Consider the following 19,553-nt stretch of genomic DNA (forward strand, 5'->3'; position numbering starts at 1 on the left):
GAGACCAGTGTTCTTTTTTGAAAGGACAGCATTTGGGGTTACATGTACAGAATTCCAGTAAAAAAGTGTTTTCAACTTAGATTTAATTTACTGAACGTGAATTTCCACTAACTGTGAAGATTGTAGGATTGTGAAATAGTTCCTAATCAATCAACTTTCTGATCTCTGATCCCTGATAATGATCAAAGGTTCACTCTATGGAGATCAGACTCTATGATTATTTTTTACATCCTTGCATAAATTTAGCACCTCTTGCATTTTTTAAAGATTGCTTTAATCTCTGTCTTATCTATGTGAGGCATATAGTTACCAATGAGGATCAAAATAAATTGATAGCTTTGTTCATTTCTTTAGGATGAATGAGGGCTTAGTTTCTGGGTGTTCAGCACTTTTATGTCTCATTTGTTGATAACAAACTTCATTTTCTTATAGTTACAGTATATGAAGGTCACTCTAACCTTTTATCATGATTTTGTCATCTATTCATGCTACTTTGTCCCAGACCCAAACGTTCAATCACAAACTATTATAAACCAACATGAATATGTCTTGCTGTGGGCTGTGCACATGTTTTGGACATATGGGTCCCTGAATCCCCAGAGATCGGGGCCCAACCTGGGACATGTTGTGATCCCGCTTTCCCCTCTTACTCTTACATTTCTGTCTACACATTGCTTTTGTGAAACTATTACCATTCAAAGAAATAAAAAGTGCAGTGTGGCAACATTCCCAGCAAAACAAACAATACTGTCCTTACAAGGTTTTTTAATAGTTAGTCTATTGTTTACTACGGGGGGAACAGTAAAGCGTGTTTTGAGATGGTCAAAGAAAAAACAGGAAGGAAAAAAAAGGAAGTTTGTATTTATTTTTCAAGTGATGAGATTTAGGATACATTATGCTGTGTGACATAAAAAAGTGATTAAATGATAACAATTAATAATCGATCACCAGTCATTTTCACCAGTGCCTTTTGTACCATCAGTGCCATCAGATACAAAAAGACGTTGCAGAAAATTGACAGAAATTCTCCTGAGACGCATGTATATTTCTTTTCTAAAAGACCACGTACAGGTCGTCCCCGCTCTACAATCTTGTAAGTTATTTGCTACACTTTTTGAGTGTATCTTGGCACTATTCAAAAATGCTGTCAGCAAAGACCCTTCTCAAAACACCAAAAAAACAGTCACGAGGAAACTTCTGTTTGCGCGTATTTGCATTAAGTGCGACTGTTTACGAATCTCATTGGCTGTTACGGACGCGAAAGCCCCGCCCCCCCTCCCAGCTGCGCCTCTGGATTGGGTGCCTCGGTTGCCTGTCACCGAGACATCAGTAGAGGCACGAGTTCGCTCTGCTCTCGCTGAAGTGTGAACAGTTTCAGCCGCGTAGCGGGACTCAGCGAGACCTGATGCACAAGTCAAGGCGACGCGCAGCGAACATGAAGCCGGATTGGCTCTGACTTTTAAAAGCCCTTTCATTCAAGAGGCTGTCCGTTCTCAACATGGCAGAACCGTCGGTTCCAGTACCCCCTCGAAAAATGGCGTCACTTAGCCGGGTCCGAGCCTTTACTCTGATTTTCTTAACTGCAAGCAGTTATTTAATTACTCCCACAAGTGGCAAGGAAGGAGGGGGAGAGGAGACGGTCATCATCGGGCTGAGACTGGAGGACACGGACGACATTTCCTTCATGGACAGAGGCTATCTGCGCATCAGTGAGAGGTCTCGGGTGAGACTGAGGGTGTACGGGCAAAACATTAACAACGAGACGTGGTCCAAAATCGCCTTTACGGAACACGAGAGGAGTCGAGTGATTGGCAGCATCTCCTCAGGGGACAACAAGAGTCAGGAGGACACGTCGGGCTTGCACCCCTGCGGCATCAGGACTTCGGATATTCTCATCTTGCCCAATATCATTTTAAATCGCAAGACGTCTGGCATCGTGGAAATCGACGTCAAGCCTCTGCGAAAGACTGAGAGGAGCAAAGCGTACTACCTGTGCATCGCCACCTCCACACCTGCCGCGACGGGCGCGCACGACCCGTGGACGGAGAACACGTGGATCTATCACGATGGAGAGGACACCAACGTGATCGTGGTGGAGGAGAAGAGGTTCCTGCTCCCTTTCTGGCTCCAGGTCATCTTCATTTCCATGTTGCTCTGCCTCTCGGGCATGTTCAGCGGCTTGAACCTGGGTCTGATGGCGCTGGATCCCATGGAGCTGCAGATCGTCCAGAACTGCGGGACGGAGAAGGAGAAGAACTACGCCCGGAAGATCGAGCCCGTCAGGAGCCAAGGAAACTACCTGCTTTGCTCGCTTCTCCTGGGGAATGTTCTGGTCAACACCACCTTGACCATCCTGCTGGATGATATCGCCGGGTCTGGATTGATAGCTGTAGTGATGTCCACCATCGGCATCGTCATATTTGGAGAGATTGTGCCTCAAGCGATATGTTCACGACACGGTCTTGCTGTGGGTGCGAATACAATCTTCTTGACCAAATTCTTCATGCTGCTCACTTTCCCCGCGTCCTATCCGGTAAGTAAACTGCTCGATTATCTCCTCGGACAGGAGATTGGCACGGTGTACAACCGAGAGAAGCTCTTGGAGATGTTGAGGGTCACGGATCCCTATAATGACTTGGTGAAAGAGGAGCTGAACATCATTCAGGGCGCGCTGGAGCTCAGGACTAAGACCGTGGAAGATGTGATGACCCCTTTGCGCGACTGCTTCATGATCGCCGGCGACGCCTCGCTCGATTTCAACAGCATGAGCGAGATCATGGAGAGCGGCTACACGCGCATCCCGGTCTTCGAGGGCGACAGGTCTAACATCGTGGACCTGCTGTTCGTCAAGGACCTTGCGTTTGTGGATCCCGACGACTGTACCCCGCTGAAGACGATAACGAAGTTCTACAGCCATCCCTTACACTTCGTCTTCAACGACACTAAACTCGACGCGATGCTGGAGGAGTTCAAGAAAGGTGAGAGCGCGCTCGCGTGGATGCCAGACATGAGGCTTTGGTTTGCGCCGGCTGACAATGTTGCTTGCATTGGATGTTTCCTTACAGTATTAGGCAACTTTGCACAAGTTTTATGGTTATTTGAAAGTTAAGCATCGTTTTTACTAAATGGCTATTTCACGCAGGGATAAAGCAGTTCGATTTCATTCAGATTTACAGATACTACATTTACTGGTTTTCAAAAAAAAAAAAAAAAGTGCATTTTAGCTGTTTTTCTCCAAGTTATGCTTACTCAGATATTTAAATACTGATTTGGCTGACAACCTGTGTAATTCATTCATTCAGCTAGTAAAGGAAGGTATACTCTTATATTAATGTTTGTACATTAAAATAATAATGCAATACAAAGTATACATATCAAATGTTCCCAATCATCCATTGTTATCATTTAAAACCCGTCTTCCCGCTTGTTATCAATTATAATTATTTAAACCCACTAAAACTGGACTTAAGTTTAAATGCTGCTTTCAATTTTTTAGTAAAAGCATGCATGCCAAAGATAGAACTTAAAGTACTGCATAGGCCTGCATTACACTTTTTAGACCTTTTCTTTGGAATAAACTCTTAAGACACATATTATTGTGGCAAACTGAAATAAATAATTTGTTATATCAAAATAACGCGAACCTTTTTTTTCACATTGTATGTGGGAAGAAAGAGGCAGGGTCTAGTTTATCATGCATGGTCAATCCTGTTTCAGAGTTTGCTAAATACTTCCTCTCCATACCCTTTGTTTGCTCCTTCTTGAGTGTTCGTACATGATTTAAATTTACTAGGAGCTTTATTTGACCCTTGCTTGCTCACCCTCAGGACCCTGCAAAGGTTTTATAGGACGCCCGAGTGCAGGGAAGTGCTTGCACTAAATGCAGTATTTTGATGTGCCCTCACATAGCCAAAGGTTAATGCTTGCAGCAGAGGTGAGAATTTAGTGATGCAATGGAAATACACTGCGAGTGTACTCACAGTTGCTTAAGGTTGACTCCGGGGGGCTATTAGATGTAATACTTTATAATGCACGAAATAACATGCCACTTCAACAATCTGAATTTTGTGTTCTGTATGGTGACAATCGTGATGAGAATTTTCTTAGTTAAAAAAAAAAAGTCCTTAGAGTTTAGAAAATAGTTTTAAAAGGTCAAAGTTATTTTGGTTTAAAGAAAATAAACTGTAAGGGAAATTGCATTTAACAGCATATTCCCCAAAAACATGTAAATAAGAGTAGATTTACAGTTTATGGTGTAAATCAGACAATGTAATAGCCACTTACATGATCATTTTGTGTTATACATGGCCTCATAAGTCTAACCAGCTTGCAATTAATATCAAAATGAACTATTTTAGTGTATTTTATCATATCATATATATATTAAAAAATTTCTATTTCAGTTCAGTTCTGTTCTAGTTGTTCATAACTTGGCCACTACAAAACTACATGTTCATTATAAGAATTTTAGCAGCCTCTGCTATGATTGTGACTCTTGTTCTTGGCTGCTCTCCAGAGGAAACTCACCACTGGCTGTTGGTATTCTATTGACCGATTAGGGGAGTGAGCACAAAGTTTCACGTCAGTCTGGCTGTGGTTCGAGCACTCTCTCAGTTCAAAGTGCTTTGTATTGTAAGTCAGTGTTAATTAATCTAATGCCTCTTGCGGAGCCGCACAGCCGTCCAAAGTATGAACAAAATACATCACTCCTGCCAAGCACACCTTCCAACTGTAATTTGTTTCTCTTTGATATTGCTTTTTGAGTGGCAAAAGTTGCTTTTGTTATTTCCGCAGCCGACTTTAATGGTAACTTTGAAGCGTTAGGCAGATGAAACTCAACAGTGACAGAGGAAAATGACTCGTAATAATCAACTAAATGGGTGTCCAAATGAGAAGGGCTTCTGACTGCAATCATGACCTTTAATGTCAGCCTTAAAATTCCTGGTGCAACAGTCTAGTTCCTTATTGATTGAGATAATTAGTGTGTCGTGACGGGACCCCTGCCAAACAGCAGTTTTAATGAGAATGGCATTGTTTATTGTCTGCGCTTAATTCAAAACGGTGTAGTTCAGGAAGCATTTGTTGCTGCAATGATTCTTACTGTACATGTTAAGTCGAATTTATGCTCTTTAAGTATACTAAGTAAATTTTAAGTAAATTAAGGGCTAAACAATAAGGATGGCCTGCTAAATCAGTCTGAGACAGAGAACAAAACTGCAATAAAAATACTTATATAATATATTTTTAGAGTGAGGCCACTGAGTTGACAGGCCGAGTAAAAACTAATGGCCCAATCAGCCAACCTAAAAATATATATTATTACTAAATGTGATTTCTGACTTTTTTTTTTTTTTTCATGCAATTCGCTAAAAATGAACCCTTTGAAAAAGTTGAGTCAGGTTAAAAAAACTTTGTTACTTCTAATACTAAAATATAAAATATATGAGAAACCTATTTTACCCACACAAGTTTGACACAAAATGAAGTACCAGTAGCGATAAATACTACTTATAGTATACTATATTACAATTAATCTATTTAAATATTAGTTATTAATTAATTAATTTAATTTTGTGTCTGTGCAGTTATTTTAAATGTACAAATAGGTTTGTCAAATTGACTGCTAAAACAATAGAAATAATGCGATTAAAACAAGATAATTATTATTTAGATTTTTTAGCCTTTGACGTGCTCCAAAAGCGGAATTAAATAAGAGGTCAAGTATGTCCAGCGCTATCTCACGACAAATTCGTACCTATTTTATGAGATGGCTTATTCGTACGAATTTGTACGACCCCAGTGACGGTTAGGTTTAGGGGCGGGGTTAGGTGTGGGTCATTCGTACAAATTCATACGAATTGTGCAACTCGTAAAATACGTACGATTTGGCAACAATCGTATGAATTTGTACGAGTGTGGTCGTACGAATTCGCACGAATAAGCCACCTTGTGAAAAAGGTACGAATTGCCGTGAGATTGGGTTGGTATGTCCATAAGCAAAACCGCATTCTCCTGAATGACCAGCACTTTTAATGCTTTTGTCATTCTTTATCAGATTTCATCAAGTATCCCGTCGATTACTTTAGTGCTTAATCTAGTACAGGAACGGGTTACTATCTTCTCCTCATCAAACTCATTTAGCTGCAGAAGGATGTAGAAACTGCAAACAGACAGAACAAAGTACATAAGGACAAAGGTCATGAAATTAGAGCCTAATTCTCCTGAACTCACTAACTCTTCAGTATGACTCATAGTTCAGTGCCTGCCTCGTTATCACCCTCTTGAGATCTGTTAATTTATGCGAGATAGGGAGATCTCTTATCTTCTTAAATCATGCAGATGAACTCAGTTCTCAGTTCAGTTCTTTCTCAGCAAGAGACTCCACGTTCATCTGCATCTCCATCTGTTTTGCCATCATGTTTTTGTCATTATGGTTATAGGATTCTATAATAAAGAACGACTTCATCTGATCACAGTTACATCGTTATATATTCAAAACATTCCACAAATGTTCCATGCTCCACGAATACTCCATAAAAAGATAAAAGTCATCCTGCGCATCAGTATGCAGTGGGCACGTTATCAGTAGTGACATCTATAGATGTCACAATCCACTGTAATTCATTTACAGTACAGCAACTGCTGTATTTTTGTAACGGAGGGCCACTAAAGGTGATTGCCCTCCACATGAGTTCTTGCACGTATTGAACCAATCCACCCGCTAATGTAGGCCAATCTATGCTTAATTCAGATTCAGCAACCTCCTTTCCTTCTTGTTGTAACGTGGGAATTCTTTTTTCACTTCGCTTGGCCTAGTTAAGGCTGCATTCTGTCTCATAACAGATGACATCCCTGCTTCTTTTTCTGTTAAGCTCAATCCTCTTGAATGAAAGAGGTTTCATTTTTGTGGCATCCTGCATCTTCAGTTTTTATAAGCATCTGATAAGCAGTCGACCAGTACGCAAACTGATTTCTGCTGAGATGTTGAAACGTATACTTGGTAGGACTTGCTTATGCTGGTAGGGTTTAAGTGGCATCATATTGGCAGGAACTGTGCTGGATGCAGTGTGTGGGATCCCCCTGTGTGCACACTGTGATTCCACACTTAGACTCTTACAGACATACACTGTTATTAGGGTAGTTACAATATTAGAATACTATTAATAATATTGTGTCAAAATATATTGCAATATAGAAATGCAACAGTAGGTATCATCTTGGCAACAAAATGCATTGTGTGCAGTTCAGCCAAAATTAAAGTTTAGACAGTTTTAATTCAACATCAAATATGGTATAGTGGCGGATAAAATATGATAAACTCAGAAGGTCACCTTCCATGAACTTCCGTGTTTAATTTTATTTTTTTTATGAATAAATTAAAAGACATTATTTAATAAAATACAACCTTTAAAACTTTTTAAATGTACGTTGTCAGGGACAGAGTGCAAACATTTGTATCTAATGTAATTCTGTATTTTTAGCAAAGCAGAATCATTAATTTTTTAAAGAGTGAAATATTATGATTTTATTCATACTATATTGGCCAATAAGGTCAGTCATTATAGGTGTGTGTGTGTGTATTTTCATATATCAGTCAAAACTTTCATTTCTACCATATATATATATATATAAATGAAAGTTTTGACTGATGTATGCAAATGTTTTGACTGTTACATTCTTATGCGAGTGCTAGAATTAAATATGAAAGAATTGAATTGCTGTTGTGATGGATTATTTTGATTGTGTCAGGCTGTCGGCAGTAGAAGTCAGTTCTGTCAGGGTTAAATGTGAGTGAGCATACACACCATTGTCATTCCATGTGTGCAGCGCAAAGTGCATGCTAAGACGTGGCTTTTCAAATGGCCTACATTCCTCAAATTCTGGTACATGAACATGAAATGGCCTTAAAACCGATTAGTAAAACAAGTGAGTAATGCCAGTGCAGCTAGAGTACCTCCACAAAGTCTGTCTGATCTAACATTTCTAGCCTTTGCTGGGTCTTGTTCATTTCAACAAAGATAACAAGCTTACATCGATGTTCTACTCAATGGATGAGTGTTTCCAAATAAATGTTTATTTAGAAGTTGCTTGGCAAAATCATTTCTAATAGAATTTGGTCTGTAGTCTTGGGCAAATCAAAGACTGAGTGCTGAGTAATGGCCTTTTATGTTTCCTGGCTGTTATGCAATCGGATTGTTCTCTGATTCAGACGTCTGTCCGTATCGTCGCTCATTATTCTGTCTCCGTTTGGAAACTGGAATCCCTCCAGAATCGAAAGCTTTCCAGAAATTCCATTTTGGATGTTAGTATTTGCAAACAGACAGTTGTGTTATTTTGGGACACAGACTGGACAAATTGTTCAAAATTTTATGGTTTTAGGTCAAAATGATGTTATGTAGCTATTTTGAGCTATTTTGACTAATTTTAGTTTAGTTTTCACACATCATTCATTATAGTGAATATCAGAGGAATATTATGCCACTGTATTTTAATGCAGTATTTTAAGACTTCCTTTAAGCTTTTGCTTGAATTCAGTCATCACTGACTGAAAGCCTCAGGTCTGCCTTTTGACTTAAATTTTTGGAAAGAAAATGTGGATCCAGCTCTCCCTCTTAACTGTAATCAAATATCAAGCAAATTCAGCATACTACTTCACTTCCAAGCATTAACTCTGGGTCCTCTGCCTTTCTTCTTCTTTTTTTTTGTTGCCATCTACTTCACAACACAGTCATTGCTGCAGAAGCCACTTAGGTTTCAAAACTGCCCCCTGGCATTCCCAAGCCTTCCGTGCCATGCCCCCTCCCCCCATATTGTCCTTTTGCCCGTTTCCCTCAATGTCGTAAATTACAAGCGACACAAACTCTTGCCTAATGCTCTGGCATGGAAGTCTTCCAACCAGAGGAGCTCTGGGCAGGCATCATTGATTACGGTAAGCAGTTCACTCTCCCTCTCTTAGTGAGAGGAAAAACTGCCATGCCAAACGGGTGCTGCCATGGTATTTTATAAAATACAGCGTGTCAGCTCAAGACATGACTAAACTTAAATAACTTCCGGCTAAGCAGTTATCATGTGAAGTCCAAAAAAGCATGGTTGTTGTGGTAGGCTGGCTCTGAATGCACATATATATATTCCAAATAAAATATGCTTTTATATTATTTTATTATAGAAATGGTTTACATTTAACTCAAATTTAACTTGAGATTCCATGACTTGCTTGAAATTCCATGTCATCTACTCACTTAACAATATATACACACTTATTAAGTACATAAAAAAACACCTTTAAGAAATTAACTACAACATTTTTAAGTTACCAGACATTGATAACTTCTACTACCCCCCCCCCCCCCCCCCAAAAAAAATACAAATAAATAAAAAAATAAATAAACGTAATAAATCACATTTACTTTTTATCTATCCACCGGTTCACATTTTCTACTGAGGCTTTGCTTCTCAGTTGTTATGGGTAGTTTTTCTCAGTGGTCTGCACAAAAACAGCAGAAAGGTTTATTGAAAATGCTAATTCATCCTCTGCCAGCAGGATGCGCTTTTGGAGTGCCAAATTAGCTCATATTAAGCTATAACATAACTTTAAGCTATATCAAAATGCTTGTCTTTCCGTCCCCAAATTTAAGAACACTTCAGATCATAATTAAAACTTTGTTATGAAATTTTAGACTTTTATGGCCTTAAATTTGATGCAAATAAATGTAAAACATTGGTGTGATCAAAATGCTTGATGTCAGGAGGGTTCAGCTGGACAGTAAGAAAATCTTCAGTCTCTTCAGTGATTTTTTGAGTATTCGCATTACAATTAGGCTGTACTTAATATACCATGATAACTCACAAGATCAGTATTTTATCGATTAATTAGAATTAAATTTTTTGCCACAATTTAATTTTTTATAAATCAAGGACTCACCATTTTGAATAGAAATATTACCAAGTGTTAGAGTTAGACACTTTTGACAATATGCCAATGTTAACAGTAAAGATAAAATAATGTCGGCGCATGAGATTAACTGTTCATGTGTGACACGCGCTCTGTGAAGGACCATAAGTAGAATATATCACTAGTGCCATTCGCAAAGAATGCGCTTTTGCGTTGCCAAAGATATAAAACATAGGAATAGGCTTTTTTAATTAAAGGATTAATAAAGAAAAAAGTTACTTAAATCATGTTGTGGTTACATTTTCAAGTTGATAAAAACTTCAAAAACGTAAAAATCGAGAATTCTGAAAAAAAAACTAGATTTTATGTATATATTTTTTGCCATATTGCCAAAGCCCTACACAAGATTTTAAAGAGTGAAGAAAAGTAACCTGCCAAATTGGCTAGTAATTTGACAGTGTTACCCGCCACAGCTGATTTTTACCCACATTTGGCAGGCTGGCAGGTGTTAATTCCAAATCCTGGTCATAACAGTTGTTATTTGCAGCTTTGTTTTTTGTTAAGTAGCAAGGAATTATCTTGCAAAGTGTCCAGGCTGCACATTTCCAATACAGGGGTCATTTACAGTTGGACCAAAGCCATTGCTTTGTTTATCTCTAAAAAAAGAAGAGGTATTTTGTTGAGCAGAAGTTTTCATTTCGTTGGTGTGCATTATAATGAATGGTGCATCAGTGCTGGAATTAGTCTTTCTGTTTTGCTGTGTACTTGATGAAAAGAGACAACTGCAATGCTCTGTCTAATACAGACATCCCTTCAGATGTGGCTTGCTTTCTGTTATAGTAAAAAAAAAAAAAAATCAAGCAAAAATGACCCTGCTGCAGATAAAAATTTGAAGTTATATCAAGGCAGAACTTGAAACAATTTACCACTACAATGAGTCATACTTGATATTTATTTGCTGATCCTTACACTTAAACACAGATTGAAAAAAGCAGGCCCCAAAATAGCACTTTGCAACTGTTATACTTCTGTTCTGGATGAAAAACAAAAACAAACAAACTTCTTCTAACTGTTCACTGCTGTTGATTACTATTACTACATAACACCAAAATGCTGCTGAAATCAGGTGAAGTCTATTATAGATTCTTTTTAAAATAATTTTAAAGTCCCAGTTCAAACCCCAGGGTATATAAACTTCAGCCCAAACAACTTCCAGATAACACTGGTGCAAATCAGCCCCATTTCTAAATATAAGCTCCTCAGAGCACGTCGCTAAACTTCTTCCTTTCTTCCTGACAAATATAAATGGACTTCAAATAAGACCGATATCATCTGAAGAAAACAAATGCAGCAATTTCATCTCATGGCTTTGTTGACATAAACCAAACTACTGAGTGCAACAGTCTACACTGACCTCCAAGGACACTTGTTAAAAATGACTCATTTCTTCACTTTGTAACTAAACCAACTGATATCTTTGTTTTAGGTGCACAATGAATAACAGTGATTTGTCTGTGAGCGTTCATTGTGTTACTGGTGCCTGAGCTCCGGGTTAATGGTGCTTACAGATTCAGCATCATTAAGGGCCTATTTGAGCACAGACGGACACAGTCACAAGACCTCTCCACTATTTTAAACACTCAACATAGTATTGTTAACCAGCAAGCAGTGCACTACACCACAAGTGAGTTTTTTTCTGCAAATATTTTAGATAATGCTTAATTCAGTTCATTTCTCCTCAACATTTACTGGATTGATCAGCAAAGCCAAGCAATGAACAATGGCATACGATTGTTTAAGATAACTCTAACAAAGCAGCGTTTTCAAACGACACTGGATGGTTTCATCAGGTGCTTTTCATGGCATAGAAAAGAACAATACTACTCCCTTAACTTTTTTATCAGCGTAGGTTTGACTCCCTCATTCCATTCCCAGGATTCGGAGGACTTTGGATAGTTTAATTCATGAAGCATCAGCCTAGGTGTCCTTGGAGCACTTATCTAACAGCAGTGTGTCAGAATGAAGAACGGGAAGGAGGTACAGATTAAACTGGCAAAGCGAATGAAGATGGTGCAAAGTTGCTACAAATAACATATGTGAACTATTTAATATGCTGTGTGGATGAGGTTGAAAAGGTTGAATGAGGTAAAAAAAAAAAGTGAGTTTTTTTTTTATTGTTTACAGGAAGAAAATGTTTAAGATAATTGAGAGATACAACTACAGATACAGCATATAACATATTAAAGGGGTAATACACCAAAAAAATAAAATTTTGTTCCATGTAGTTCCAAATGTGTATGCACTTCTTTCTAGGGGAAGTCATGGCCTAGTTAGAGAGTTTAACCCCTAACCCTAGGGTTGTGGGTTCGAGTCTCGGCTGGCAATACCACAAATGATGTGCCCTTGAGCAAGGCACCGATCCCACAACTGCTCCATGGGCACCACAGCATAAATGTCTGCCCACTGCTCTGGGTGTGTGTGTGTGTGTGTGTGTGTGTGTGTGCACTTCGGATGGGTTAAATGCAAAGCACGAATTCTGAGTATGGGTCACCATTCTTGGCTGAATGTCTTTCACTTTCAATTTCTCTGAATTTACTTTCTCTTTCTACTGCTGAGTACACACACAAAAAGGTGTTTTGAAGAATGTTGGTATCCAAAAAGCAGTGCACATCCATCTGCTAAAACAGCAATTCTCAAGCTTCAACAATAAATGAACAAAACCATGGTCAGTAATTACACTAAACCTGCACCTTCAGTACACTTAAAAAGTTAACGCTTGAAACTAAGTATATTTGAGTGATTTATGACACAAACTTATCATAGAAGTCATTTCTACACAAATTAGACTTGCGGGAAGTTCGCACTACAAGTCTTTTGGCTGGATTTTGCTGAACCCCTGGATCGCAGCCAAATTGGTGCTCAATGTGGTTGCTGAAGCTCGTATGAGCAGGTCAGCAATGTGATCCGAACCTCGAGCAGTCACACACGCTATGATATGTTCAAACCTGTTGCATATTATCACCATCTGATCTTGTAGTGTGAGCGATGCAATGACAAGGTGGAACTAGTCCAGCCAATCACAGTGCAGTTGGTATAGAAACGGAGAAAGGTCAATTAAGTATATATATATATATATATATATATATATATATATATATATATATATATATATATATATATATATATATATGCATATATTGTGTATTACAATGTATAATTTTTTTACTGTTTAACTACCTACAGTACAGCTCTTTCTGCAGTATGGATAGCCATTGTTGTCCACTAATTTCAAACCTTTTCTGCCATATTCTTTTTTCATGCTTTTTTTTTTCAGATAAAATGATTGCACAGACCACTTGAACTTTGAGTTGACCATCCATTCATGAAGAAATGTCCTAATTGCTGAAATTTCTTGTGAGAAAACTTATTTGCCTCTTAACTAAATGTTTTGTAGTTTGTGCACCTCGGTTCTTCCCAGTGTGTGAGTTATAGGCAAGGCAAGGCGAGTTTATTTATATAGCACATTTCGTACACAATGGTAATGCAAAGTGCTTTGCATAAAAGAAAGTAAAATAATCATGAAGAAAAATAATAACAATATGAAAACAAGCAATTTTAAAACTTTAAAATGATTAAAACATTTACTTTAAAATGAATTTAAAAACAGTTAGAAAATGATTTTAAAATAAAATAATAAAAAAAAAAAAAAACAGTGAAAATATAGTGCAATCAGTTCGGACATTGCACAGTGCTAATTCAATAAATGCACAGCTAAACAGATGGGTTTTTAGTCTAGATTTAAATGTGACTAGTGTTTTAGCACATCTGATCTCTTCTGGAAGCTGATTCCAACTGCGGGCAGCATAGTAACTAAAGGCAGACTCCCCTTGTTTTGTGTGAACCCTTGGTATTTCTAACTGACTCAATCCTAGTGATCTGAGTGCTCTGTTAGGTTTATATTCAGTGAACATATCTGCAATATATTTCAGTCCTAGGTCATTTAGTGACTTATGTACGAGTAAAAGTACTTTAAAATCAATCCTAAATGTAACTGGAAGCCAGTGTAAGGACCTGAGGACTGGTGTGATCTGCTCAGATTTTCTGGTTCTAGTCAGAATCCTGGCAGCAGCGTTCTGGATGAGCTGTAGCTGTCTAATGGTCTTTTTGGGAAGGCCAGTGAGGAGCCCATTACAATAGTCCACCCTGCTGGTGATAAAGGCATGAACAAGTTTCTCCAAGGCTTGACTTGAAACAAAACATCTAATTCTTGCAATGTTTTTTAAATGATAGTATGCTGATTTAGTTACTGCTTTGACATGACTACTGAAACTCAGACCGGTCTCCAGAATCACAACAAGATTCCTGACTTGATTTTTAGTTGTTTGACCCCTAGAGTCAAGGTATGCATTCACTTTGAAAACTTCATCTTTGTTTCCAAATGCAATGACTTGAGAGTTTTTTTCCTTATTTAACTGAAGATAGTTCTGGCACATCCAACTATTAATTTCATCAATGCATTGGCAGAGGGAGTCAATGGGACTGTAGTCATTTGGAGATAAGGCTAGGTAAATCTGGGTATCATCAGCATAGCTGTGATAGGCAATTTGGTTCTTTCTCATTATTTGACTTAGTGGAAGCATATACAGGCTAAACAAGAGCGGTGCAAGAATTGAGCCTTGTGGGACTCCACATGTCATGGACGTCCACTTAGACTTATGCTCTCCTATACTCACATAATCGCCTCTCCCTTCTAAGTGTGACCTGAACCATTTGAGTACCATCCCAGAAAGCCCGACCCAGTTTTCCAGTCTCTCTAGTAGTATGTTATGATCAACAGTGTCAAACGCAGCACTGAGATCTAGCAATACCAGCACCGATATTTTGCCAGAGTCAGAATTTAAGCGAATATCATTTATTATATAAAATGAGAGCTGTCTCTGTGCTGTGATGCGGTCAAAAACCAGATTGAAAATTGTCCATTTGAGTTTAAGTATTTGTTCATCTGATTAAAAACTACCTTTTCTATAATTTTGCCTATAAAAGGAAGATTAGATATTGGTCTGAAATTGCTCAAAATGGTGTTATCAAGATTGCTCTTTTTCAGGAGGGGCTTAACAACTGCAGTTTTTAGGGAGTTTGGAAATGTCCCAGAAAGAAGTGATGTGTTCACCACTTTTAAGAGATCTGCTTCTAAGCAATTAAGCACACTTTCGAAAAGATGTGGAGAGTGTGTCAAGATAGCAGGTTGATGATTTTAGGTGCTGCACTATGTCTTTCAGAATTATATCATATCTTGTGGACAAAAAGGGCCCATGATAGAATTGTAGTTTAAAACACGTTCTAAGTTTGTAAAATGTACTTTTTACATTTATGTTAGTTTCATATTTTGAAAATTGAATGATGCAAGGAAAAACCTATAAGTAAAAGATAATCATATATTTGATATACAATATATTTGTGTAAACATCCATATCATATATATTATTATTTTAAGGTAAAATTACTTTAGTATTTTTTATTTTTTGAGTATTTTTATATGGCAACATATTTAAGGTTTATTTTTATTTATTTTTTTGTATTTTTTATTTAAACAGCATCATCAATTATTAATTTATAAATATGAGTTTTTTGGGGGTTGCACCACATTATATATTATAATCTGTACTGACCTGTACTGATTATAATCTGGCTTGTCATAAAAAAGATCAAATTGCCTGATATTTATTTATCTAAGATGGTTATTTAATTTATCTAATATTATTTACTGACCTTGACACTTGACACACACTCTAAGGTATCATAGTACATTTTTTCTGCATATTTGAAGCAACACATGACTGTGATTTAGCAGATGAAAGCAAAAATCAGTGGACATGGAACAGTTTTTTTTTTATTATTCTTATGTTTCTGAAATAAATGTTTACTATTTTCTACAAAATAATAAAATATTTTCCCAAACTCTGTCCAAAAAAAAAAAAAAAATCAAAAATTACTTATACGTACGTGTAGTTACAGTTATTCTTATATGATTGAATGTGACCTAGATATTTTTGTCATTTATTTGATTACACTATAAATTAGAGCTATTTATAGGTTATGGCTACAAATGAAACTCAGGGTCAAACATTTGGAGAGCAAAACAGAAAGTCCTCTTATGAAACATGTCACTTATTCTGTGATATCCCACCGCTCATTTCCAGGGTCCCACTAGTACTAAACTATTTTCTGAGAAGACTGATCGCTGTCTGTCTGAGACAGTGTCCCTGTTGCCTTATGTGACTATTTATGGTGGGAATTACGCTATGGAAAAATATGACAAACTGCATTCCAAGACTTAAACTGGAAATGGTGGAAAAGAGCACACAGCGAGTCTCAGAAGAGCGGAGGGGGAGCGGTAGATGTTCTCATGCTGGGCTGTGGGGCCATCTCACATCCACACATCACTGTTGAGCTATTGCCCATTCCAGATTTTTCACAATACATGTGTAATTGTCTTTATGAGGTTGGCGATGATGTTGACGATGATAGTGCTGAAGATGAAATGCTAGTAAAGAATGTAAGCAAATTAAGTTTAAAATGTCAGTTTAGTGAATTAGGCTGTTTGATACTTGATGCATGGTTTATGAGGAGCGATAATTTAAGATTTTACAGCGAGTGTGGCTACATGGTGTGATGCTACTATTGGATCTGTCTGAATCGCCAAATGAATCATTCAGATTTGGAGCCAATTCAGCAGTTTCATTGGAAAGAATCAGTTTGTGCATGAATCGCATATCACTCTTGTGTCTTAGAATGATTTCAAAACGACAAGGAGAGACAAAGTATGAATATAATTAGGAAATGTAGTGTAAAACGTATGATATTATGCTTTGGAATGTAGCGAAGTAAAAGTTTCCCCTGAAACCATTGAAGTAGTTTACTGGGAAAGCACATCTATACAATGCATCATGTTTCTAAAAATGGTCATCGTTTTCTTTTATTCAAGCTGTGACTTCACAAATAATAAATCCAAATTGTAATATTTTCCTTTTTTCTCTACCTTGGGATTGAAATAATCCTCTCAGAGAACAGAGGAGAAGCTAATATCCTTGTTTCCTTGAAGGGGTGAGATATGGTTTACTCAAGGGAACTTATGAAGGAAAATACATAAAGTAAACATGCTTTTTTTTCTTTCCACTGTGGCCTGAATAAACCCCTCTTTTTGTGCAGAGATTTAATGCTTGAGCACTTATTTATTTAGTCTTGTGGCTTCTACTACCCCTTGACCCTTGCCCTTACGTCCTCTCTTCAAGGGTGATTAATTTCCACTTGCATACAAAGGGTTGACTGATGTTATTAAAACACTATCTTGTGGAGTTGTTTTCTGTGGTAACACTGGTAACCCTTGCTATCAAGTAAATTCATCGTCACATATCACATAGTAACCATTCAGAACTAGTGTAACTCAGGTTCCTTTTCAGATTTAGTTGTTTAGGTTTATCTGACCTTGAATGAGATCTGTAGATTTAGATTATAGTGTTGTGCAGATGGGTTGTTTGGACAAGAATCTAGATCAGACAAGATGTCATTGGTCTAACCCATAGGCAAATGTAATATTCGTACACATATTTAACATTTAGATGTTTGAAATATATTATATAGTTACAGGTATCCAATAGTTATAGGAAGTAAAAAAAAAAAATTGAAAAATGTTCATAACTGGAACAATTTCATATATTGACGTGTATCTACCTAGCCTATTCAAATATATATCTTTATGTATGTGTAATACTTATTATATCTATTCTAAAACTCATCAATATATGTTGATATTATATAAATAAATATAAACATAGACATAAAATATACACACAAATGCAGATTTTTTTTTTTTTTTTTATAAATACTGTATGTTGTTTAATTAATATTGCATATATAAATGAACTAAATATATAGTTCAGTAATGAAACCTTTCTGAGCAGCTGATTGGTTTACTTAAAGCTGATTGTTCATCCAATCATTTGTTCGTTCATATCTACATAGCGTATTAAAGAGCCAGTAAGATGAAAATTCTAAGCTTCCTATCGCTGTTTATAAGTCCTGTACATTAGGTTTAAATCCATCCAAAAACATTGTCATTTTGTCAAAATATCATTTTAAAATTACCTCAATTCTCAGAGATCCCCAAACGGTTCGCGCGGAGCTGTTCAAAAGATTCAATTTCCTTAAACCCCACCTTTCGGTAGCATACTGTGTTCTGATTGGTCAACTAACATAACCAGTTTGGATTGGTTGTTCCGCACACTCCTCCACGGTAAACTATGCGTTAGCATCTGTTTGGGGTGAATTATGTCTTATTCCTCTCATCGCGAAGCAAACAGTAAAATAAAAAACTTGAAGAGTCTCGCTGCTTTTTCTTCTGTGTGGGTGTATTCAAGCCGCGCGCTTCAGTTTGAATCTGAATAGCGCGTTCAGCGCGGTCACATTGGATATAACGAAGGGAGACATGAAAAACAGACATCGCGTTGTTTTCATTTGAATTACTTTATCACAGAATATCTGTTAGCAGCACTTGTTTAGTTTTAAAGTAGACATGTCAAGCTTTCTATAGATATCTCTCTCATGTCTCTTCGTTGAGTATTCACGGAGTTACACTTCATTTTAATGACGTGTTTGTACATGACGATCAGCACAAACAAAGGCTGCAGACAGCACACATACTGATAAGACGCTAGGGAGAAAACAAACACATAACTTCATAATCATACTTCGCGTTGTGATTCGGAGATGCTCGTTGTTCTAAATAAATTTGGTAATGAACCATCTTTTATGGCCAAACGCTTTGAAAATCCTGCTGTACTCACCAAGATTAGAAAAGCAGTCATCAGTGAAATGTTGTGAACACAACAAAAGGGATTTGTTGTACTGCTCTGGTATTGTGGTGAAAATGAATTTTAGCCATTGGTTCTTCTGATCTTCATTCTTTGGCAGTGAAAATAAAACGAACGGTCTCCTCGACATGATGCTCTCACACCAAAGAGAGCGTCTGTGTGTGTGGGGTGGGGCAGGTCAGAGTTCAGTTTCTCCTAACACGGTAGGCGGAGATTATTATGCAAAGTGCTCTTAGTGACGTACATAGAGATGGGCAAAAGATTTGAAATCTATAACGACTCGTTTCAGCGATTCAGAGTCGACTCCTTATTTTAAAAGCCAATAACTTTATAAATCGTGTACTTTTTGGTTTAATTATTTGCACATTGTTTACACAGATGGACAGCTACATCATACACTGTAATACAGGTTATTTTTGATTTCCCATCTGTGTGGCTCTTTAAACTCCTGACTTGCATCAAATAGGTTCATATCAGCTCGCTATGGGATTTCGCTAACCCTCCACCTTCCCCAGCACCACCTGTCTAGACCTGCTCGGGGGGTCCTCCTATTTTCCTTGCAGCAGACTGAATTCAAGTCACCATTTCACGTGCATTTCAAATGTATCCTAACTCCAGCCCCAGCAATGTAGCAGATCTAGTCTGCCAAGACCAGGTCTATGCACATTCAATGCTTATTAATAAATGCTGGTAAAATTAATTCCTAGAGTTGACATTATTGAAATATTGTTGACATATATGGTTGTCACCTATAATAGCATACACAAATCATGGTGTAGATTTTATTAACA

At 37.4% G+C, this 19,553-nt stretch overlaps 1 protein-coding gene across 1 annotated transcript in view; it reads left to right on the forward strand.

Annotated features, from left to right (window-relative positions):
- Positions 1 to 1,324: 1,324 nt before the first annotated feature.
- Positions 1,325 to 19,553, forward strand: part of LOC113106431 (metal transporter CNNM2-like) — a 31,898-nt gene continuing 13,669 nt past the window's right edge. The window contains exon 1 of the mRNA XM_026268351.1: positions 1,325 to 2,978. Coding sequence (XP_026124136.1) covers positions 1,499 to 2,978 — 1,480 coding nt within the window. The 5' untranslated portion in view covers positions 1,325 to 1,498. The remainder of the gene's footprint in view (positions 2,979 to 19,553) is intronic.

This window comes from Carassius auratus, chromosome 1 (assembly GCF_003368295.1).
Source record: "Carassius auratus strain Wakin chromosome 1, ASM336829v1, whole genome shotgun sequence".
Taxonomy (NCBI): Eukaryota; Metazoa; Chordata; class Actinopteri; order Cypriniformes; family Cyprinidae; genus Carassius; species Carassius auratus.